At 64.2% G+C, this 24,218-nt stretch overlaps 3 protein-coding genes across 3 annotated transcripts; all 3 read right to left on the reverse strand.

Annotated features, from left to right (window-relative positions):
• Positions 1-117: 117 nt before the first annotated feature.
• Positions 118-17,028, reverse strand: LMJF_13_1470 (conserved hypothetical protein; the record flags this gene model as incomplete). Its single annotated transcript, XM_001681839.1, has 1 exon — positions 118-17,028. One exon carries the CDS (start codon positions 17,026-17,028, stop codon positions 118-120), a length of 16,911 nt encoding a protein of 5,636 aa, XP_001681891.1.
• Positions 17,029-20,286: 3,258 nt separating this feature from the next.
• On the reverse strand, positions 20,287-20,763 carry LMJF_13_1480 (putative Ran-binding protein 1; the record flags this gene model as incomplete). Its single annotated transcript, XM_001681840.1, has 1 exon — positions 20,287-20,763. The coding sequence occupies one exon, from the start codon at positions 20,761-20,763 to the stop codon at positions 20,287-20,289; it is 477 nt and encodes a 158-aa protein (XP_001681892.1).
• An 886-nt stretch (positions 20,764-21,649) lies between these two features.
• On the reverse strand, positions 21,650-23,977 carry LMJF_13_1490 (conserved hypothetical protein; the record flags this gene model as incomplete). The annotated part of the gene is made up of 1 exon (XM_001681841.1): positions 21,650-23,977. The coding sequence occupies one exon, from the start codon at positions 23,975-23,977 to the stop codon at positions 21,650-21,652; it is 2,328 nt and encodes a 775-aa protein (XP_001681893.1).
• Positions 23,978-24,218: the final 241 nt, after the last annotated feature.

Raw genomic sequence — 24,218 nt, forward strand, 5'->3', positions numbered from 1 at the left:
CGCTCGCCGACGCCCCATGGCTCCTTCTCTGCCAGAGGTGGAGCGGCTGAGCAGACATGCATCCTCTCCCCCCACCATCCCTCCACATACGTGGCAGCTGGTCCGCACCGTTACGCCTCACCGGAGATGAGAGAAGTCCTCGAAGAGGTCGTCCTCGTCGCTGCTGACGCGGGCCAGGCTGGGACCGACTTCTTGCTGTGCCACGTCCGTGTCGTGCACGCGGAAGTCCGCATCGATATCGACACACTGCTCAATCGCAAACAGAAGCTTCTGCGCCATGACCGACGTGGAGCTGTAGCAGGGCAGACGCAGCCAGTAGAAGCACGTCGAGGCTTGCGGCAAGCGCGTGTCGTCACAGAGGGAGGAGTCAACGCCGTCCTCGATCATCCCGTCGCCGCCCTTCGACTCCTGCTGTCGGCATCGCTCCTGCGTGCCGAGCGGCGAGAGCAATGAGACTGGCGCGTGCGACTGCCCCCCGCTGCCGCTGCCCCGGACCGGCTGTAGTTGACCTGGCTGCAGGGCAGGCGGCGGCACCATGCGCGACACCGCCCGGGGTGGAGGAGGCGTGAAGCCGAGCTGCGGCGGTGACGGCGGCAGTGTACTGGTTCTGGTGTTGCTGCTGGGGCGGCTTTGCGCGAGCGTGTTGTGGCGCACGAAAGAGGTGCCGCATCGCTGTTCGCTGCTCGGCGGCGGCTGCGGCGTCATCACTGCCGTTGTCGTGTCGTGTGAAGTGGAAGTGGCCACGCGTTGCCGACAATGTGGAGAGACAGACTGCAGCGACGGTGCTGCTCGGTCCGGCGTCATAGGTGGGATGGGCGCCACACGTGGTGCGTCGTCTGGCATGATCTTCAGATGCATCCCGGGTGGCAGGCGCTCTCGCCCGCTGACGAAGCGCATGAAGAGGGCGCGCTGGTGCCGCGTGAAGCCGCGGAGGACGCTACGGAGAAACCTGACGCGGACGTCGGTGGGGGACAGCCCCTCGTACCGAGCCGCGTCCAGCAGCGCATCCGGGTCGTAGTCGCACTGCCCGCACACGAGCTCCTCCAGTTCGTACCACTTGAGCCCCGATACGCTGCACAGCGGCACCACCTCGTGAAAACCCTGCTGCAGCGCGCGGAGCTGCGCCGCCCCTGTGCGGTACAGCTTATGCTCTCGCACAAGACGTGTGTAGAGGCCGCCGCTGGCCACCGTGACCGGGATCTGTTCCCCGCCCGGCACGAGCTCCTCCACAATGCCGGCGTCATTCAAAAGCGAAAACCCGCGAGGGCAGAGCTCGGCGAGCTCCTCGTCACGCACGGCGTCGTCGCTGTCGCCGCTGCCTCCGAGAGCCCCGCTCGGCGACGGAAAACCAGCCAGTTGCTCCACATACCCGAGCGCGTTCAGCGTGGCCATGTCAATGCGGGCCATGTCTGTGTCGTCTGCCGCCTCCCCCACGAGGTACTTCCAGAGTGCGCTGGACAGATAGAGCGAAAGCGGCTCTCCGCCACGCAGGCAGCCGCCCATCAGTCGCCCTATGAAGCGGTACATGTGCAGCTCCAGCGGTGGCGCGCAGAGCGGGTTGACAACGTAGCTGTCCCGCACCTCCCCAAGTTCGCTGGCCATGTTGGCGCTGGGCAAAAAGAGGGCGAGGGAGGTACTCATCAGCTCAGCAGACATCTGCGTGAGGCACTCGCGATATGGGCCGCCAACGTCGTCGGCGCCTTCGCCATAGAAGGAAACGGTCCAGAGCTTCTTGCTTGTGATGAAGAACTCAGGAGGCTTGCTGGCGAGCAGCTGGTACACCTGGCCGAAAAGGCTGTCGCGAAGCCGGCGCACGGCGGAGGCGGTGCTGTCCTGCACCACTGTCAGTGCCTTGCGCCGGTTCACGCTGAGTCGCACCGCATTGCCCGCACCGTTCGAGGTGTCTAGCGACCACTGTAGCGCTCGCAGCGACGCCCACGGCGGGGCATACCGCTGGCACGCCCGCAGCGTCTCCTGCAGCTCGTTGAAGGCCCAGCTGCTGCCCAACGGCGCGCCTTCGACCGTCGCCGGCAGAGCGCCAGGGTGGGCGAGTGGGTAGAGGAGGGTGGAGAGGTGCCCAAAAAGAAGCAGGGCCATCAGGTGCGGTTGCAGCGTGGCCGCGTCGAGGCCGCTGGCCGTGCAGAGGTCGCGCTGCTGATGCCTCTGCGAGACGGCGCGGCTCGGCGTGACGGCGTTGACATCCAGGTCTCGAGGAGGCGAAACCGATGCGTTTGGACTTTCAAGGCTCTGCGCTGCACCATGAACACCGTAGAGGGACGGCATCGTGTAGCTGCGCAGGCTGGTGGGGTGCAGCTCCTGCACCTTACTCGCGTAGTAAAGCAGCTTCTGCAGCGCCACGGCGTCCACCGGCTTGGATAGCGCCTCCTCCTTTCTCGGCTGCCTGACGGCGTCCCCCCTGTCGTGGAGCGGATGCATACGAAAACGGGCGGCGGCCTCACCATCCGGTACGACGATCATCTCCACCAACGCGTCGTGTACCGCGCGGGCACCTCCAAGTGCCCGGAAGTCGCCACCCTCCGTCGGTGGGAAGAGAAGCTCCTCTTCGTTCCACAGACACACGAGCGACGACTTGGGCTCCAGCAGAATGACCGGCACCAGCCCGTGCGTCTCGCTCATGCACACATCGCTGAAGAGCGCCGTCGCGGTTGCGTCTTGGGTGGAAGACGCGGATGCAGCGGCAGTGGCTTCGAAGGGCTCCGAGTTGCCACGCGTGCCACCCAGTCCAGCGACATTGCCACCACCCCGCCCACCACCCCCAACGGCGCCGCTCCCGTGCGCCGCCTTCAGGAACTCGCCGTTGACGCTGAAGCTCACTGTGCCGGCCTCGCAGTCGAGCAGGCACCCAACAACGTCGCCGCACTTCCATGCGCGACGGGCAAGGCTGACCTGGTGCTTGTTGTGCCGTGCGATCATGCGGCCGGCATCGAAAAGCCACGAAGGCCCGTCGCCCCAGAGCTGCACGCCGCCCGGCGAGGTTGGGGAGGCGATGGCTGCATCCCTGTTGCTCGCTGAACCGCCGGCAGCGCCGGTGGCGGCGCTGCCGATGAGTCCCGCCAGGCCGGCGCCTCCTCTCCCACCACTGCCCTGCTCCTCAAGCGACTTGCACGCGTGCCAGCCGACGCTGAAAGTCGGTTCCGTCGACAGCACCACCTCGAAGTACCAGCGGCCCGATGTGGCGGCCACACTGCCGAAGAGAAGGCTCGCCGCGTCGTCTGTCTTGCACTCGCGCGAGGTGACGAGCTTCGCGTTGGAGTCCGAGGACAGGAGGACGACATCCAGCGGGCCTTGGCGGCCTTGTGTGAAGCGTGTCAGGTGCTTGCCCACCAGCGGAATGACAGGGCTGGGGAGAAGACGGGCAGGCTGTCCAGCGCAGGTCGCGGCTGCTGCGGTGGCCGAGGCAAGGGGTGTGCTGACCTCATCCGCCAGAACCACCTTCCACACCCGGCACGCCTCCTCGCTGATATAGATCGACAAGTCCACCGGGAGACACCCCGGCGGCGGCGTGCTGGCGAAACCCGTGGCGCCAAAGTTCACCTCGCAGCTGGCCTCCCCTGTGCACGTGATGGCGGGGAAGACGGCGACTCGTGTGGCGCGCTGCTCTTCCGAGAGGAAAGTATCGCTGAACTCGGAGACGAGACGGCCATTGTGCAGGCAGCTCAGCTTGTTTTGGCGGAGGTCCAGCACAAAGCCAATGACGTCGTCCACCTTCCACCGCGAGCGGGGGCTCGACTCCACCGCATAGCCACGGCAGAGCCGCATGGCACGACCTCCGTCGAAACCCCAGGACTCACCGTCGCTGCCCAGAAACCCGTCTCGCGCCTCTGCCTGCGCACCGCTGCCGGTGGCGCTACTGCTGCTGTGTGTTGGCACGCACCGCTCCGTCGCAACTCCAACGAGGATGTTGGAGGGCAACTTGGTGCCCCCGGCCAGCGTGGCAGCGCTGTGCTCGGCGCGGCTAATGTTCGCCACGTAGACCTCCCAGTAGAATACACCGGTTGTCAAGCCGACACTGCTACGCACGGTCGTTACACTGCGTGCGGCTCCGTCGCGCGCTGCGAACGGGTTCTGCTCCTCGCCATTCTCCTTACCCGCGCAGGTGGCGCGCACCACCCAGAGCCCGTTGCCCTTGCGTGACACACCGCTTGGATACGGCCTGCGAGGGTATTTCTGCGTCAGTTGCGGGTGCCGGTCATGGCTCTCCGTCGCCGAGGAAAAGGGCGACGAAGATCCGATCTCCGCTGGCCTAGTTGACACTGACTGCATAGCGACCAGCTCCACCACAAGCGGCGGTGCTCGCGACCTATCACCGCTGCTCGCCGCCGCGTTGTAGACGCTACTACCACCGTTGACAGGGTCCTCCTCACCCGCGTGGCTGCCGTCGCTCGGCACCAGCTCCGGGCTCTCCGTGGTGCCATGCCCGGTCGTCGACGACCCTGCGATCGCCACGGAGGCGTCGAGCGAGTCCACATGTGGCATCTCCACGCTTGGCCTGGCTCCCTGCAGCTGGTGACGGCTCGAGCTCGACGAGGGCGGCGCCAGGAAGAGAGCACGGAAGGCGCTGCTGCCTGCGGTGGTGGCGGTCGCCACCTCCTCGGCGGCCCTATCGCATCTCCCGCCACTCGGAAGCGCGGTTCGCACGCCCTTGCCTGTGCTGCCGGCACAAGCGGCGCTCTTGCGCCCCCTCCTCTTCGAATCTGCCAACTGCAATGGCCGGTACACGACGGCGCGCTGCCACATCCCCCACAAACGACGCCAGCGACCCTGGAGTTGCTCCACGTAGCTTCGGCCGGCCCAGGCGCAGTCAGCGTGCACGGCGCTCACCAGCAACCCGAGTAGGCTCTGAACGTACGGACTGTAGGTGCCAGTCGACAACGACACAAAAGAACCAATGTCGGAGTCGCTGTTCATGTGCTGGATGATGCTGCAGAGCGGGGTGTTCAGGTGCGACATCGCCATGGCGAGGGGCACTTGGTCATACGGCTGCACCTCTGGCATGTCCCGCCAGAGCCGCATCACTGTCGCCAGGATATGCACGAAGTGCACGCAGTCGTCTTCGCTCGAGCGGGCGCTGCTCTGCTGAATGAGGGAGACCACGACGCGGGCATCGAACAGACACGCGGCTGCACGCTCGGCAATGGAGGAGCCGGCGCTGCCGTTGCCGCGCCGATGGCCCTGGTCGCTCGCGCCAGCGAGGCTGCGCAGGGCGTCACACACTGCCTTCACCATCGCGTGCAGAATGGCGGGCTTGAGCGACTTGGTGGTGACGGTGACGATCGAGGAGGAGGGCATGCTGCCAGGGCTGTACGGCTTACTGTCCGCCGCCAGCCGATGAGATGTGGAGGTAGGCACGCTGCGCAGGAACGCCCAGGGGGTCTCCGTCGCCGTCAAGGTGCACAACGGCCAGCCACCCTGCCCGTCCGGGTACTTGGCAATGACGTTCTTCAGCTCCACGTCCTTGTACACGGTGGCCTGCTCCATGTTGCGGTACTTCGCGTCAAAGGTCAGCACGCCAGTGCCGCCATTGGTGAAGGCGAGCGGGAGAACGACGGGTGGAGTAATAGCAGCAGAAGCGGAGGCCGCCTGGCCTGGCGGTGGCACCTCGATCACGAAGATCTCACCGTCATCTCTTCGCAACTGTCGCAGCACGTAGGCCGTGTCGGCGACGAGCCCACACAGCTGTGATGCAGCTCGCGCTGCTGTCGTGCCAAAGCCACCAACGACCCTGGCGACCACCGAGGACTTGTCTGTCTTCTCTTCCTCCTCCGGCACCGCCGCCGCTAGCACGGCCACAAGGCGCTGCACGACGGCGTGTATAAGGCGCTCGTGCGCGTTCGGCAGGTAGCCGCTGTCGTGGAGCTGGAACAGGCGGTTCAACTGATGCGGCACCTTCTGAGCCGGGTCGAGCACTTGGCGAGGATCGAAGGCCATGTCACTACGCGCAGCAATGGCGGAGGCTGAGGAGGTCACGGATGTGTCTGCGAGGCAGTGCAGGGCGTAGGCGGGGCTCGTGCCAACTTCCAGCGCCGTCACTGTCGCGTAGCGTGCCGCTAATGTCAGCAGCGACCACAGCACATCGCCACCGAAGCGCTCGTAGTAGAAGGAGGAGAGCGAGTCGACAAAGGCGGCCATGGCGACGCGCGGCACGCGCATGCTGCTCGCCAGTGGCGCCGTCACTCCGTCGAGCACGTTGCCTGAGTTGAGTTCGATCGACGGGTAGAAGCCGAGCGGCAGTGGCTCTGCTGCCCACCGCACGCCACCAGAGAGAACCCCGCGGAACTGCTTCTGGCTGTCCGCCGACTCGACGACGGCGCCGGTGCCCTCCTTTAGATCGAGGTAGCATACATTCTCGTGCAGGCCGATCGACTGCAGCGCCCGGTCACGAGCGACCAGCTCCGCAACGACGCGGAGAGACGTCCGCAACACGGAGGTGCTCCACAGTCGCAGCCCCCCAATCAGCGCCATCGGTCCATCTACCTCGCGAGGCGGCGCAGACGACATTCCAGTGGCCGCACGTCCGAGGACGACCTTGCGGATGGCACCCTCTTGTCGCAGCACCGCCTCTGCACACCGACCGACACCGGCCGCGCCACCCCACTCCACAGACGTCATCTCGCCGTTGCGGGAGAGAGCCAGGCTCTGCGCGTTGCACATAACGGAGACATGCATGCAGTGGTACCAGTCCTCGCGGCGCAGCGTGCGCCGCGCGCTGCAGCGCAGTACCTCCTTGCCGTCTGGTGCGCCGACGGTGGAGGGAGGGAGGCGCACGACGACGTTGAGGCTGTTCTCTCGGACACTCAACTGCAGAAAAGGGAAGAGGTCCGCATCGGATGACGCCGCCGCCACCGCTCCACTGCTGCCGCCGTCTGCGGACGTGTACAGCGTCAAGAGCGGAAACTCCAGCGCTGTGGCGCCGCCGGAGGCGGCCAGCTGCGGCCTCGGCCACGAGCACGGCACACTCAGCGCGTCACCCATAGCGGGGTACATATCGCCGTCACTAAGCAGCACCGCCAGCTCGATCGCGAAGCCGTCCTCCCAGACAGGGAAGTGCACGCCGGCGCGCGACGGTGTGATCTCAACAGCGGCTGGCACAGACGGCTGCCCCGCAGCACCACTCCGCGCAGCCCCACAAGGTGGCACGTCGTGTGCAGGCCACATGGGAAAGGACAGAAACATCGGTGCCCCGCTTCCCACTTCCGTGCGCGGTGGGATGCGTGCCGTCGTACTGGTAATACCCGAGCCACCGCTGAGGATGTTTGCCACCGACGCACATGTCGTCCGCATCGGCTGCTGCGAGGAGGCGCCGCTGATCGCGGCTCCACCGTAGGCACCGCCAAACACTCCCAAGCTGCGCGCGAGACGTGAGAGGCCGTACTCGTTCGAGTCTCGCGGGAAGCCGCTCGAGGATGCGGCGGTGGCGCTGGATTGGGGAAGGCCAGAGAGGAAGGTCGCCGGGTATCCTACCGAGGGCCCGGGCGACACGCTGCGGAGGCTCTCCAGCAGAGCCTCGCTCACTCCGGGCAACGTCTGGTGTTGCGTGGACACGGGCGAGCTGAACGGGGATCGCGACCCGGCGCTGACGCGACTAATTTCAGTGGCGGAAACAGCCGCCAGGGCAGCAGCGAGCGAGGGCGCCCCTGCTCGGCCTGTTGCGGCCGCGCCGGCGACGCTGCTCACTGAGCCGCCCGCATTGTTGGTGTTGTCTGCCGGGGCGCAGATGCGATCAGCTGTGGCCTCAGCAGCCCGCACCGCCACCAAGGCGCCGAACTCTCTGAGCGCCTTCAACGGAAATGGAAGCCGCACCACACCCTGCAATGCGTACTGTCGGATGGGCTTCATCGCGCCGCACTGGATGAGCTGCCGCCCCAGGTCCGGCCGCGCGCGCGCCACGCCGGCTGTGAGGTGGAAGAGAGTAATGAAGTAGGTCAGCTCGAATCCTGTGAAACCGGCCGCCGTGTCCAGCTTTTCACTCACAAGCGGCACACAGAGGCGGAGCGCTGGTGCGAGGAAGTCATCGACCAGGCCCGCGTACGATGGCACCACGATGGCGTTCTCCCAGGCTGGTAAGAAGAGCTGGTTCGGCGACAGCTGCACCTCCTCTGTATTCCCATTGTGCCCTGTTGCATCCGTCGGTACGACAACCACCCCGCGCACCTTCTCGCCCTCAGCGGCGGTAGCCGCCGTCCTGAGTACGAAGTGGCTCGAGCCGCGAATAGGCCGCACGCACTGGGCTGAGGACGACGTGCCGGCCTTGGCCGGCATGCCGCCGGGCCCCACCGACGTCGGCGCCATTGCCTCCACATCCACTACACACGCGGTGACGGCCTGATAGCCGTCCTTCTCGTCCAGAAAAGTAACGGACGCTCCGGGCGAGGTCGGGGGGACCAGCAGCTGACCACCCAGTACCGCCGACCACACGTACAGATGGACAGCATGCACCTCGCGGCCCCGGGCCTGGGTGTTGGTGGAGAGGTTGCTGCTCGTGCCTGCCGCACCGTCGTCCGCGCCGGTCAATGTCGCTTTACCTGCTGCGCCAACCGTCTCGCTCCCACCGCTGCGACTGCTAAGCACGGACGCTGCGTAAGCGTGGACAACATCCTGGTAGGATGACGCGAAGCCGCGCAACTCCGCGGCCCACGCTGGCTGATGTAAGAGTCGGCGGAAGGCCAGCAGTACGTGCTGAGTCGTGCGGCTCAGCCCTGTCGTGGCTAAGGCGTACACGCTGAGGTCTAGAAATTTCTGCATGCACGGATGGCCGCCGTTCAGAGACGAGGAGGCGGGCAACGGCATCTTCGCGAACGCCGGCGAATCGTACATTTCTTGCCACACACCCGGTGCAACGGTGATGCCGCGGATAGCAGACGGCTGACAACGACACAGCAGCAGCGCCGCGACCCTGGCACACGCCGCGGCGTCTCGCACGACGCACCCCACGCCGGCGTCGGCGCTCACCGCGCGCGCGTGGTACATGTCCAAGAAGACGAGCTCAAGCAGAGTCTCTGCGATGGTGGCGCACACCGTGCTCAAGGTGCAGCTGAGAAAGAGTGCCGTGCCGTCGCGGGCGCTAGGACTACCGTCGCCGCTGGCGCTTCGTGCGTTTGGTGCGCTGCCTGCTGTGGTGTGGCCCACCGGCGCAGAGACACTGACGGACAACGAGGCGGAGCAGAGCGTCCCGCTCACGACGGACAGGAAACTCAGCAGCAGGTCTACCTGGTCCTGCACCGTCACCAGCGGCTCCAGCACAGCAGCATCGCTCGCCTGCGCTAGCAGCGTTGGCGTGTCTTTCACGGCCCGCGACAGCATGTCCCGGCACAGCCGCAGCTCCGTCTCCATCGCACCAAGCATGTCAGCTAAGAACGTCATGACGGAGGTCTGTTCTACTCGCGACAAACTTGCAATGTGCTCGGGCGTCAGCATCGCCGTCGACTGGAGAGCCAAACTCTTGAAGCACTGCCACACCTTCGCCTGCATGGCCTCCACGGCAGTATGCTGCAGGGCGGCGTCGCCGGTGCCGCCACCTATGGGCCCAGCAGAGCCGTGCGATACACCACCGCCGCCACCGGTACTGCCGGCCCGATTCAGCGTGAAGGTCGACATCAGCGCGCTCTTGCTCGTGCGACGCGCCTGCTGCGCAGCCATAACCTTATCGCGATTCTGCCGTTCTGCGAGGTTGACGTGGCGCATCTCCACCGACCCGGCGCGCGAATCAATCGCCGTCGCGCCATCGTCTGTCGGACTAGCACTGCTGTTGCTTGCCGCCATTGCGACTGCGGCGGTCGAGGGACGCCGCAGCCCAAACGTGTCGCCGCTGCTGCGCGTGCCTGACGTCACTTCTGCCGCTTCCTCGTCGTCGGCGCGCTTGACGGACACGAAGAGGGTTACGTACGTCTCCATCATGGTCGGCACCACCCGCAGCTGCACAAAGAATGCAAAGTCACGTGGCCGCCAGCTGCGGTCGAGAAGACTGCATAGCACCGTTGCCGTGCTCGTCATGGAGAGTGGTGCACCGCCACCATCGCGCGCAGCACTGCCGCTAGCGCCCAGCTGGGTCGGCATTTCTTCTATCGACCAGCGCAGCAGGTCGAAGAGGGTGCGGCGAATGTGGTCAACGTGGGCGCTGCCACAGCCGCTGATGCCCTCTTCATAGTGCGTGTGAGCGCCGCGACCCTGTGCACTGAGCAGCTTTGCGGCGCTCTCGGCGCTGTGCGGGGCCCGCTGCACGAGCCGGAAGATGTGCTCGATGCCTGTACGCCTCAGCGCAGCCAGCTCCTCGCGCTGTTGCAGAGCGGCGCGCAGAAGCTCCGCCGTAATCTGGCGAGAGAGTACCACGCTCGTGACGAGCTGCGTAGCCTCGTGCAGCGTCCAGCTCGGGTGCGAGGCGGCGTGCGCGCGGAAGCGCATTCGCCGTAGCTGGTACGAGCTCCACGCAGAGCGCAGTGCACCCAAGGCGCTCGGCGCCGACGAGGACGGTGCCGAGGCTTCCGGAAGGAGAGGGGAGTTAGCCCATGCAGCCTTCCCAGACCCCAGCGAGCGACCAGCGGCGGCACGCTCAGTCGGAATACAAAACAGGGCGTCCTCCACTGTCCACAGCTCGGTGCATGTCCGTGCCTGCAGTAGCACCTCGCAGCGACGCTGCAGCTCTGCCAGCGTCTGCCTCAGGGACTCCGGCCGACTCAATGAAGGAGGCGAGGGCGTGGAGGGTGATGGAGGTGCACTGTTGCCGTCGTCTTCGTCCTCCTCACGTCGGCTTAGCAACTCGGTGCGAATTGGCCGCGAGAGCTTTCGCATGACCGTGCACATCAACTCCTCAACTTGCGTCGGCGGAAGGTGCTGCAGTGGTACGGCGCTGAGGTGCAACGCCGCCGCCGCCATGGCGGTGATGAGAGGGCCCATGGCAGGATGCGACTTCGAGGCCAGAGGATCCAGCATCGTTTGCTTGGCAGTCCAGTACGCCGTATTCTTGATCAGCCGCGACACGAACTGCGCTCGGTGCTGAGGCGCAGCCGCTGCTGTCGCAACGGTGCCGGACCAGAGACCGCCCTCCAGAAGCGGGTGCTCCCAGACGCGGGCGAGCTCCTCTCCCACTGCGGTGCAGGCTGCGTCGTCAGCGGTGCTGCTGGACGGTGGCGCCCCGGTCGTGCTGCTCGTCGCTGTTGCCACGGACGGTGCGTGGCCAGTGAGCTGCGCCGTTTGCCGCTGCGTCGTCGGTGTTGTTGTGACGGACAAGAGGCCAAGTCGGCGCCGCACCGCGTCGGCCTTGACGCTGGCGGAGGACACGGCCGTGCTGTTGAAGAGAAATGCTGCGACCCACACGGAGGCGTAGAAGAGCGCCTCGCGCAGTGAGCACACGAGCCGTCGCGCAGAGCTGGCGCTACCACTGCCAGGAAGGAGTGGGCTGCTGACGTTCGTGGTGCTGGCGAAGATGTCAGTGCCGCTGTCGGGTCTCGTCAGCAACTCCACCCGCTCCAGCAGCGTCTCGCACAGCACAAGCAGGTGCTCGAGGCGTTTGAGGAACCACTCCGCGTCCTCGGCAGCGAGGACCAGCGGGATAGCGCTCAAGGCCGTGTGCAGTGGAGCGTTCACGAACGTTGGGGCCAGGCTCGACAGCATCGCTGACAGCGGCGCCCCGCTGTCGCCGCCGCCGCTGGCCCGCTCTGCAGTCTTCGAGGTACTGCCTGTCGATAGCTGCTGCGCCGGTTGTTGCACGCAAAGGCTTAGGCAGACTTCGGTGCCATCAAAGAGCGCGCCGTAGTAGGCCCGTACGCAAGGGTGGTAGGCGGCGGCTTGCGAGAAGCATAGTCGCTGTAGATCGAGCGCAGCGGCCGCAACGCTGTCCGGGCCGCCAACACCTGCGCTGCCGCCGTTCACACCGCCGACGCCGCTTCCAGCGACCCCGTTCGCTGTCGCGCCGTTGCCGGAATTGCTACTGTCACCCTGGCCACCCCCGTCGCGGACTCGGGTGGCGTCGGCGACGCGGTTTGCTGCGCTGCCACCGCCACTGGCGTACATCAAGGTCAGCGCCACCTCCCACCGCGAGCCCTGGCAGGCGCTGAGCAGCAGCAGTTGCAGCGAGGCGATGGCCTCCGACAGGGATGTCGCAAAGGCCGAAAACTTGCGGACGGACCGTATCGCAGTGTTCACAGCCCACAGACGCTGCCACTGCACAGACGACTCCTCGAGAAGCGTGCGAAGGGTGCCACAGAGCTCCGTGAGGGATGCCGCGCTGCCCGGCCCCGCACTGTCGTCATCCACGCCGAGCAGAGGCGCCGCGGCGAGCACAGTGGTGAAACTTTGCGCCACTGCGTCAAGCAGCACTTCCATAGCCGGCACTCGCTCCTCCGCGGTGACGGACAGCGGTGAGGCAGCAGCGGCATCGCCGGCGGCCGTGGGGGGGAGATGCGAGGAGACGCCGGAGGAGGCGCGAAGCAGGTCCCGCAGGAGATGCGCGCGATGGCGGACGTCGGGCAAGAATAACTCGACGCCCTCAATGGTGATGACGCGGGCGAGGGGCACAACATCCGGCGGGAGTGTGAGCCCGTCCTCATTGATGATGTCGCCGAGGAGGCCTAGCAGCGTGAAGCTGTCTGTCGAGAAGCCGTCGCCATCGTCTGCAATACTACTGCCCGGGTGCCCAATCGCCGACCGCCGCGATCGCACCATCGACGCACTAGCACGTCGTCGTAGCGAAGACGCGTGCAGCTCGCGCAGTAGCAGCGTCATTGTGGCCTTCGAGGCGTGCGTTGGCGAGCACTGCAACCCGTCGGCCGCATCGCCACCGTCGCGTTCCGTGCCCTCTCTAACCACTGTCAGCCCCAACGGCGTGGGGTGGAGGCCGAAGGCCCGCGCACGGCGCACCAGCCGCAGTAAGACGCGCAGCGCTGCCGCCACCACCACCCACGACACGGAGCTCTTCAGCGCCACGGCGCGACGCGCGTTGTTTGACTTGACAACGCGGAAGTGCTCGCCCAAGATGAGCCGCACCTCCGTCACGCATCGACTCCCCACATCGTCTGCGAGGGGAGAGAAGAGCGTCTGATCGACGCCGGGCTCCGACTCGGCATGGAGGGCCAGAAGCTTCAGAAGCCACAATGCCACCGTGCCGTAGGTGACCACCGACGAAGGCTGTGCGACGAGTGCCGTGAAGGAGGACAAGCGTGAGAGGGTCTGGGTGGCCTGTGACGCAGCCGCCTCGCTAGATCTCTGAGAGTCTGTCGTGTTGCGGTCCATGCCGACAGGGTTGATCTCGCTCGTCGTCGTCGAACCCAACGAGTCGCGCGACTCCACTTCCTCTGCGCCGTCGCCATCCTCGTCCTCTCCCTCGTTCGCCAGTGTGCTGAGGTTGTCCAGCCCTTCTTCATCCTCCATGAGAGGCAGGGGCGCCACGGCGAGCACCCGCTCGCGCGGTCGCTGCGGCGCTGCCCCGGGGTTGCCGAGCAGGGAGAGAAGGTAGGACGCCTCCTGCTCCCCCTTCACAAGACCGACATCCACCTCGAACAGCTCCCACAGCCGCCCCTGCGGGTCGGCGCGCATCATATGTCGCACCGGGCTGCGGCTTGTCAGGAAGAAGAGCGAGTGATGCGCGACGCCGGCAGCGAGGTCGAAGAACATGAGCACGTGGCCGCCCTCCCTCAGCGCGTAGGGGCCATCATCGCTGATGGGCGTCCTGACAATGAGCGCGTGTCGCGTGGCGCAGCACGTGCTGATGGTGAGATTGCGCCACTCGTGCAGCCGCGCACACACCGGTGTGACGTCCGATGACGACGCGGCCGCCGGCACAGCCGCACCTGACGCTGTCGCTGTCGATGCAACGAACGCACTTGCCGCAGCAGCGCTGCTACCGCCAAGCGCGCCTGAGCCGTAGCTGCGCCACGGGTGCGTATCGCACGCTTTGTGGGCCACGGCCCCGATGCAGACGGCGTGACATGCCTTGACGTTGTGCACGTAGTTGAAGACGACGTTTCCGCTCTTCTCGTTGAAGAAGAGCTGCACCACAAGCCCCGGCTCGTCGCCGACGAGGGAGCGGCGGTAGTCACGACTGATCTCGCGAGCCGTGCGACCCAGCCGCCACACGCGCAAGCCCGTCAGCAAGCACGTGCAGTTCGCCCCCACCGTCCACCGCTGCTTTGGCGAGTCGAGTGAGACGTGTGGACCCTGGCGGTTGCCGGCCACTTCCTCACCATCAAACAGGAGCCGCCATCGCCCGTTAAAGACGAGACCGATGTGGAAGGGTCGGCTCTCCGCTGTGGGCGGCAGCGGCGCCGAGACAAGACACGAGCCGCGCATCTCGTGCCGATAGCCGCCGCGGATGCAGTACGCACCTTCCGACTTGATCAGCTCAAGAAAGACTTCGCCGCTTGTGCTGCGGTCGCCGTGTTGGTAGAGCGTTGCCGCGTCTTCCTTGTCGAGGAACTGCACCCATAGCTCCACCGTCACCTGCCCGCCCGCCACGGTCAAGTGCTCCTCTGGGCTGCCCAGATCGACAAGGCTGGGCTTGCGCAGCGCAAGGCATCGGTTCAGGCAGAGCCCCGCCGGGGCCGCGGCGGGGTGCAACGCACGTGCCCAGAGCGGCGCCGCCGTGAGCGAAGAAGCCGTTGCGGCGTTGTAGCACTGCATCATCACTGTCCACTCTGCCGAGGTTGCTTTCGCGGCTGCAGCGGAGAGACTCTGACCAGCCGTGGAGTGGGCCACACCGCCGTTCGCCGCTGCGCTCGCCGGCGTGCCGGCTGCTGCCGCTGCACCGTTCAGCACACGTGCTGAAGGTGCCTGCTGCTGGTGGTCCTCGTACACGACAAGAACGCGATCCTCTGTGGTGCTCACGAGCTGGGGGTGCGCATTAAGCGTGCAGGGCCAGCTGCCGTGCATATCTGCCCAGCGCAGGACTTGGTGCGTGTCAAGCTGGAGCCCGTAAACAACCAGCGCCACCTCGGCGGGTGCCATGAGGTCTGTCAGCAGCAGTACGTGGGTGTGCGTCACCGCCAAGCTGGACGAGGCTGCACCGACGCAGTACGCCGTCGGCTGCCTCGTCTCGACCACGAGGACGTATGGTGTGGCGGCGGAGGGGCCGTACTTGGTTAGTCCGTCCGCCGTGTGCACAAACAGCGTAGCACCGATGCCATAGGCCACCGATAGCACCCTCGTCATGGGGTCCACTGGCGTGACTATGAAAGCAGAGGGGTCTTCGCATGCGCGCTTCAATGCTCGTCCAACGTCTGGCAAGGCCTGCTGCGGCGTGAGGCCGGCGGCATGCCGGTTCAACCAATGCACCAGGGGTGGCGAGAAGATGCCCGATGGCACTCGTAAGAGGTACCGCGACACGCGCAGCACTTCACTCACGAGGCCACGTTGCAGGGCCAGCACCACCGCCACCTCCAGCAGCGCCGACGTCAGCGGCGTAACAACCGGGCCGTCACCGCTGCTGTCTTTACGCTTGCCAGCTGATGTGCCTGAACTACTACCATTTGAGCTTGGCGCCGCTGTGTTGAGTGCTGCCTCAGCCACTTTGAGGGCAGATTCTACTAGCTTCACTATGTGGTCCACGGCAAGCTGCACCGTGTCCGGCGCCAGCGCCGAGCGCGCACCTCCGCCACCACCATAGTTGCCTCCACTGAAAGGGGCACCACGCGCACCGCCACCGCCGCCACTGCAGCCGTTGCCACTGGCGCACCCGTCGTACTCCACCAGGGAGAAGATCGGCAGGGACAGCAGGTAGTCGCGGAAGCTGTGCACAAGTGAGACGGCCACCTCCTGCCCGCTCGACACGGCGCGAATAAACAAGTGCACGACAATGACGGCACCGCAGTTCAGCGTGGCGTCGTAGCCAGCACTGTCAGCGAAGCGGAAGGCGCTGGCGCCACTGCTCGAGAGGCCTCCAGAGGTCGTGAGTGCTGATCCACCGCCGCTGCCGAGACTCGGCTCGCGCGCCGCCGAGTACAGGCGCTGCCGAAGATACTCCGCTGTCACGTGAGGAGCGAGAAAACAGCTTTTCCCAGGCACCACCGCAGCGTACCGGCGAACCGCCGCGAAGGCGCGTGACAGCACCGTTAGACGCGCCGCGGCTGCTTCCGAGGACGTGTACAAGCGCATTGCTCGCTGCTCGGCATGTCGTGCAACGGCAAGGGTATCCGAGGAGGACGACAGTGATGCTGCCGCGTTGCGTTTTTTGCCAGAAGCTCCAGGAGCGGAGATGGCCGGGTGGCCAGCGTCGCCGCCGCCCGCGGTGTCGGCCATCGCGCTGCTCCACTCCAGCGACGCGTGGTGTCGAAAGAGGTTGCTAAAGAGGTACGAGTTGAGCGGCAGCCGCTGCACCTCCGAAAAGCTAAGTGGCAAGAATGCCGGGGCGAACGGGAAGGCCTGGCGCTGCAGCCACGGCAGGTGCTGCTCGGCCGTTTCGCGGACGGCGTGGTGGTCGAAGCGAACGTGCTGGTGCCGGTAGTGGAGCGAGATGGCGGGAAACACCTCCATCGTCAGTCCACTGAGCTCGCCGACGACTGTCTTATCACCCACCCGCACGGTCATGACGGCGGCGTCGTAGTCGAGAGTGAGGACGACGCGGTCGCCGGTGCCAAAAGTCAGCACGCCGCCGCCGCTGTCGGTGCGACGCCAGTGGCCGTAAAGCTTGCCGGCCCGGCTGAGGCACCAGCCACCGCCCTGCGAAATAAATGTGTCGTACTTGGTGAAGTTCTTTGGCACGATGCCGAGCATAAGCCCGCTGCCATCGTTGCTCTCGCCGTGGTGCTCGATCTTGATGCCCCATTCGTGGATGCCGCGGCGAATACCCTCCGTCACCTGCAGTGTCACCCACCCCACGCTGGGCTTCAGCGCCGACGACTCCGCGATGACGGTGTCGCTGTGTGGAGTGGAGGAGTCAATGAGATAGTTCTTGCGGGGCACCGAGCTCTTCTCCATGCGACTCTGCATCTGGTCCACAAAGCCCATGACGGAGCTGGGGTTGTGCATTTGGCTGTGCGCCCCGCTCGCCATGCGGACGTAGAGGGAGCTGAGTTGATCCATCCTTTCTGTGTTGCCGGACGAGGTCGACAGAGTGCCTCAGGGCAGCGCGCTGCTTCCGTGAGGTGAACAAAAAATAATAAAACGTGCGCTCACGCAGGCACACAGACAAAGACAGAGACAGAGAGGGGTAGGGAACAATAAAGGGTGCCGGTCGAGGAAAGAGAAGAGCGACGAGAGAGAGAGAGAGGCACACGCACACACAGATTGCCAGCCACGCCCAACCCTCCCTCCCTCTACACACACGCTATTAGCGTAAGAGAGAGAGAGAAACGGCGTACTAGGCCAACAAAGTAAGTTGCGAGTGATGGAGAGGCAGAGTCGAAATCAGCCACTATACATGGGACTGGCGGTGGTGAGGAGGCGATGACGGAGAACGTGCGAGTGAGCGAGAGATGTAGAGAAGCAGGGTGTGAGGCGGGAGCGGCGGACGGTGGAGAGGGTCGGAGCATGTAGATGATGATGTACGTGTGCCGAGGGCGCACGCGTTAAGGCACACATCTCTAGAGGCCCCGCGGAAACGTGCTTCACTGTGTGGAGCCGTGGACGTCACCCAAGCTAACCTAGACACCCAGGGGCGCAATGAGCAGAGATGTGCAGCGGTTATGGGGAGCACAGAGGGGTACATCACGCTGTCCACATGCGCTGATCCGACGTCTAGCCTACGGCAGTGAGCCGCATGTGGGCGATGTGGGTGTGGACTTCGATGGCGCGGCATCATGGTGGGTGAGATACCCCACCCACCACCTCTAACGACTTTGCGTTGCTCCTCTTTGTTTTCCTTCGGTGTCCGCCCCACTTGCGCTGTACGAAAAGAATGTGCACGCCATCCACCTCCGCCAACGCAAGAGGATACATAAATCAAATTCTGGTGACGCGCACACACGCGCCCTCACTCACCGACAGGGAGGCGTGCGCCTGCCCAGGGGAGGAAGAGATCGCGGAGGCACAAGCGCAACAGCAGCACAGAAAAAGGGGAGGGAAGCGTGCCCTCCGCCGACGCCCCCTGACGCACGCACACGCAGAGCGAGCGAGAGACTCAGTGAGCATAAGGAGTCGTGTCATGGGAGCAACACGTGCACCAGAGAGAGAGAGAGAGAAAGGCCGCTGGGTCAACAGAGAACGAGCAGAGCATGGATAGCGATAGAAGAAGAGGGTCAAGGATGAGGTGGGGGGTGGGGAAGGGGTTGCCGGGTGCGGCAGGGCGCGGGAAAGGACCGGCGTAGATGAAAGCCGTGAAGGTACGAGACAAGCATACATGCAAGTAAGACAAGAGTTGGTCATGACGATCATTCTTCTAGGACTTGCACGGTGCACGCCACCTTGCACGCGCAACAAACCGTTGCAGGTATACCTACTCGCACTTCTGGATCCTCTCGCATCACCACCCCTCACTCACTCCCTCACTCCCTCGATACGCTAGAGGAGGGAGTTCAGCACACCGCGGAGCAGCGGCGCCGCGGACAAGATCCACCTCTTGGCATACCTCCATTTACGGAGGCCAAGCGATGAGACCACCATGGAGGAGTGGGAGGGGGGGGGTGCGGAGATGAGGAGGGGGGGGGAAGAAGGTGCCTTGCAGAAACGAACACATGTCCACGACGAAAACTTGTCAGCAGTCACAGCGAGAGACGGAGAACACGAGGACGGGGCGGGGAGGTGATGGTGGTGCTGGGTGTTGGAGGGTGTTGCAGGTGATGGGGTGGTGGAGATGGAAAGGTCTCAATCGAGGAGAGTGAGATTGGGCGGGGGAGTAAGAGTGTGCGCGCGCGCAATGTCCGGTGTGGCGCGCGAGAAGCGTAAGGAGTCGAAGTGAAAAGGCACAAGCCCGATTTCCATGCAGAACGACACAAGCGCAACAGTACGGCCGATCCGTCGGGGAGCGACGACGCGGTGGTTTGGAGTGTGCGCTCGTGCGTTGCAGGGGGATCTGTGGGCTGCAGCCGGTGCTGCGGCGGAAGGAAACGAGCGAAGGAAGCGGACACGACGATCTGCCTATATATATATAGAGAGAGAGATGAGGTGATCGTTGCAGCGGTGTCGCATGCATATTTTCTCTTCCCCAATCGCTCTCTGTGTGTATGTGCTCTAGCTTTCTGTATCTCGGGAATCCGAGAGCCCTTCATGCGTGTGTGCGCGAGTGCTGCCAAGGAAGACCACAGCGTCAGTGATGGACCCACGTACACATGCACGCACGTGCGCACGTCGAGTCGACGTCAAACACGCGAGCGAGGTTGCATAAATAAATATGGCCGTTGTCTTCGTGCTTGCTTGCCTCCCCCTCACAGGGGATCTGTCGGCTCTTTGCAGCAAGCCGTGTGTCTGCGTCGGTGTTCGGAAGGTGTGGGGTGGGGTGGGGGTGCGTGGGCGGAAGAGGAGCGTCCGAGAAATAAGATAAGGAAAGGGCACGGCGAAAGAATCGGGGACGGCTCATAGAGAGAACACCTGCAAGGGCGGAGGCAGGCGAGTGCGTCGTTGACGCCATGGATGTCAGGTGTGTGGTCGACTCGCCTTGTTCGAAACACGCACTCGAGCAGCAGAAGCAGCGGCTAGCGCGTCAGCAGTTGCTGATGGGCAGTCATGCTTCCTTGTCGCGTTGCCTTTCACTCTGAAATGCAACACGAGCACGCGGTGCACAGCGTGTCCCAGGGTAAGCGTAAGTGGTGACTGCAGCTTGGCAGAGGCACACACACATACACACACACGGGCGCCGCTGTCGCCACTACCCTTTGCCGCACACCTCCATCCCCTTTTTTCGTTTTGTTTAGGCGTCCACACGCTGCTGTCGTCGTTGCCGTGCGTACACACTTCGGTCATACACACACATAGAGAAAGAAACGGAGGAAGTCGCCAGAACAGCACAGCATCACACAGAGCATGCGACAGACACACGAACATACGCACACGTGTGCATGCGTGGGTGGGAGAGAGTGGGGCGTTAGCGTGGCTCTGCACTCGACCGCCCATAACCGCTCACAACAGCACGCATGCGCAGAGGGACATCCGTGCACACACCGCGAAGAGCCTCTGCCCGGCTTCCTTTGCCGGCGAGCCAGCATAACGCCGCCTCTCCACACGCGGCGCCGATACACAACACATGTGCACGCACAGGCACGTCATCGTCAAAGAGTTACGGGGAGAAAGAAAAGGTTTGAATAGCGAAGAAATACGCGGCAACGTCTCTGTGCACGCACACGCACACACAAGAACTCAGTACGAGATGTACTCGTGAGCGTGGATGTCTGTATGCGGCCGCTCGGTCTACACGCTTGACTTCTCAATCGCCCCCATCATCTCGGCCAGAGCCTTGTCCGCTGCCTCCTTGGAGGACAGTCGCATCACGAAGTTCTCCGGGAATCCCTCCTCGTCATCGGTGAAGTCTTTGAAGGCGGACCACACAAGAATCTTTTCACCCTGCTTGTGCTTGGTCACCTTCATACCCTTTACGAGGTAGTGCTGCGCCGCCAGCTTGCCAACGCCCTCCCGACGGAAGACGAACATGTACTTGGACGTGTTATCCTTGCGTTGAAGCACCTTGGCGGTGCCCTGCCCACGCTCCTTCCACTGGTTCTCGCCCTCATCGAAGCGCATGAGCTTGCCGCTGTCCTGCCAAATGACGTTGAAGCGCTCCTCGCCGCTCTTCACGTCGACGGCGGCGAAGCGGGCGGCACCGCCGTCGGAGACCGCCACCTCCTCAATCTCCATCAGCTCATTGCCGTTTTCGTCCGCCTTGGACATTGTTTCTTACGTACACGTACGCGCGTTTGGCGCGTTGCCGGGGTGTGCGAGCAGGAGGGAGGAGGAGGGAGGTTGGCTCAAGCGTGCGACGAGGACTGACCACCGGATACACACCACAGAGGGTCGTTCGTTCCTTTCTTTTGTTTGTTGTTGTTGTTGTGTGTGTGTGTGTGTGTGTTTGCTTTGTTTTCTCGTGGTGGGTGGTGGTGGTGGTGGTGGGGACGCCCACAAAACCTGAGAAAAAAATTTTCGTTGTTGTTGCGTGTTCGAAACGGGGTTCATGGCATGGCAGTGTGAGGCGGGCGTTTTGCGCACACGCGCATGTCCGTGGGTGTGGCGGCAGCGACCGCGTGGCACACGGGACGAGTCGTCTCCGGCCGCATTGAGTTTCACCACGACGCGGCATCAGCGGTGAAGACAAGAAGCGAAAGAGGAGGAGAAAAGAGGCGGATGGACGCATGCAGAGAGTGTAAAGATAAGCAACGGAGTAAGGAGGGAAGACGGACGGTTGTGGGCACGTCCTGGAGCGCTTCGTCAACGGCCCAACTCTGCACAGACTCGGCTGTTTCGAGGGGCGGCAGGCGAGTCCGGGATGCGGCCATGTACGTACGTGCGTCCCCTCTATGATATATGCGGGAATACTACATGTGTGTGAGTACGCGTGCGTCTATGTATGGCGAGCAGCAATCAAGAAGATTGGCAGAACAAGCGTACGACTACTTCTAGTGCGATAACATTGCGCTGGCCGTGGTGGAGGTGATGCGACTGTGTATGAGCGCATGAGCGGACTTGCCGAGTCGTGGGCCGTGCGCTGCCCCACCGCACCCCCCCCACTGTTCACCACTTCCCACACAAAGGGACACAGACATACGCCACACTGTCTTCCTCAGGCCAGCACATTGTCGGCGATGTCGGACAGCGAGAGAAGACCGGTGGTGGCGCTGCTGCTAAGCAACACGGCGGGGCAGTCCTTATCGTGGTCATTCGCTGCCTTCGCAGCTCTTTCACCTGACTCGATCTTCGTTGCGGTGGCAGCGTGGCGCTCGGCACGGTGAGCGACCATGCTCTGCCCATCCATCTCGACGTCGACTCGCTCACGCTTGCCGCCAGACTGCTGCGTGCTGAGGTACGACTGTGTGAGATGGGATAGCCTCCACGACGGCAACAGCGTCGATATGCGTAGACCATCGGCGCGCACGCGTGAACTCACCGACGTGTCTGTGGGATTCGTTGCCTTGCCGCTCACGTCCGCCATTCCCTGGGCAGGAAGCGACGTCGTCGTCGTGGGAGAGGGAGCGAAGAAGTACGACGCGGTGATCGCAGCGGTGTGCGAGTCGCAGCCGCCCGGTGCCTCTCCACCCGATCGAGATGCCGCCACCGCCGCCTTAGACGAGGGGAGTGGCAGTCCCGCAGGGCGAATACGGAATCCCCGCGGCGGCTTCTCCTCGAGCGCGTCAAGGCCATTATCGCAAACGGCGGCGGCATCGCGAGCGCCAAGCATCCCTAAGAGGGTCGAGGTGCCAAGGCCGCTTCGACTGTCGCTGCCTCCCATCTGCGAGAGAAGTAGGTAAGCCGGCAAGTACGGCATCCACCGCACAACACCGCCTCTCAGGGCTACCGCGTCCCTGCCTGCCGTCGCCGCTGTTGTTGCGCCACAGCCGGTGTCGTGGTTGTTCACAAAGGGCACGCGCAGGTACGGCCCAAGACGCTGCATCACGACCTCCCCTCGGCTGGGGCGGTAGTGCAACGGCGTCACCGACAGCGGGCGAAGAAGCGCGACGAAGTCCACAATCTCCTGCGGTGTGCTGTGAAGCGTCGTTGGGACTTGCCAAACCTGGCCACTTGCCGCCGGGCCGTGCGTCTGTGACTGCAGCCGGGCCCAGCCTGAGATGACGACCCCGTAGTACGGAGTCCCACCACGCGCTGCTGAGGCCGCTTGCAAGGTGGCAGGCTCGATCGAGGCACGGTTGCGGACTACCTCGATGAGAGGCGGCCCGCACGAGCGTTTGACCGAGTGGTCGGCGGGCGGCTGTGGTTGCTGTGGTGACATCGCCCCACGGTCGTACCTCCAACGTGCCCACAACTGTTGCTGCTTCTGCTGCTGAGCTTGTGAGCAGGAAACAAAGCAGTTAAGGTCGTACGGGTAGCGGGCGGCCTCGCCACCGGAGGCCCGCCACGCCAGCTCCTCCGCCGACAGCGGTGGCGCAGCACCGTCAAGGCGGGCAGGGTCTGCCCCCTCAAACGCCTCCAGGTCATCCCGCTCCTCCTCCAGCGCTTCCACCACGGTGAGTAGACGTGCGTAGCGGGCGTCGTCGATGAGCGCTCTCGTGCGCAGCCGTGCTGCCAGCTGCTGGATGAGCAGCTCCTTACCGAACTGATTGTGCAGGTACACGCGAACAATAAATGGCAGTCGAGCGTCGCTCAGCTCAGCGGATGCCGATGAGGATGAGGATGAAGGTGTCAGTGCCTCGGCGGTGCCGTTGGAGTCGCATTGCGACTGCTGCTGCACCCACTGCGCATGCAGTTGGCGCTGGTAGTCCATACGACGTCCAATGGCCTCGATCGCCTCTTCCACCTGATCTGCGTCCAGCAACTTGCTTAGCACGCGGATGCCGCTGTTAGCAATGCCAACGCCGCGGTGACCGACGAGTGGGCTTTCAGTGAGCGCCGGCCACGACTTCAGCTCTGTGTGCCCCAAGTGAAGCCAGGTATCGTCCAGATAGAGGTGGTCGACTCGGTGCGACTGGAAGAAGGTGCGCAGTGAGGACATCTGGGCCGCCGCCTCTGTGTACTTGAAGTCGCCAGTGTGCAGGTAGGTGACGCCGGACGGAGTCTCAATGTAAATCATAGCGCTACCAGGTATGTGAAACGCCGGAAGCAGCGTAACGTGCACTACAGGGACCGCAGTGGCGGTGGTGCTGTCTGTTTCACTGTGCGCTGCGCCAGCGGCGGAGAGAACGGGGGTGCGACACCAGAAGGGCAGCCCCAGAACGCGTCCGCGAAGTCCTTCGAACTTGTTCAACAGCAGTTGCCGAGTGATGGTGCCGGTGATGATGAGACCGGCCGTCCAGGCAGAGCTGAGGCCCTTCATGTGATCCGTGTGAAAGTGAGTGAGAAAAAACAGCTCCGACCCGCTGCCGCTGCCGCTGTGGCTGCGGCTGCCGGCGAGTGCCGGAAACTCGTCAATGATGATGGGGAGGGACGGCACACGCATGGCGGAGTCGAGAGAGGAGCGTCCGCATGAGGCGATCCGCGGACAACCCACACACGCGCAGCGAAAGAGAGAGAGACAGCACAGATCGCTGTAGATGAGCGTCCGTGCAACGGCGCTGAAATCTATATGACGCCAGCTTCGTCTTTCTGCGGTGCGAGGAGGACAGCGAAGAGCAGAGGTGCAAAAGGAAGCAACGCAGGAGGGGCACAGACGGAGCGTACAAGGAGAGGAGAGAGGGATG

The sequence above is a fragment of the Leishmania major genome, chromosome 13 (genome assembly GCF_000002725.2).
Source record: "Leishmania major strain Friedlin complete genome, chromosome 13".
Lineage (NCBI taxonomy): Eukaryota > Euglenozoa > Kinetoplastea > Trypanosomatida > Trypanosomatidae > Leishmania > Leishmania major.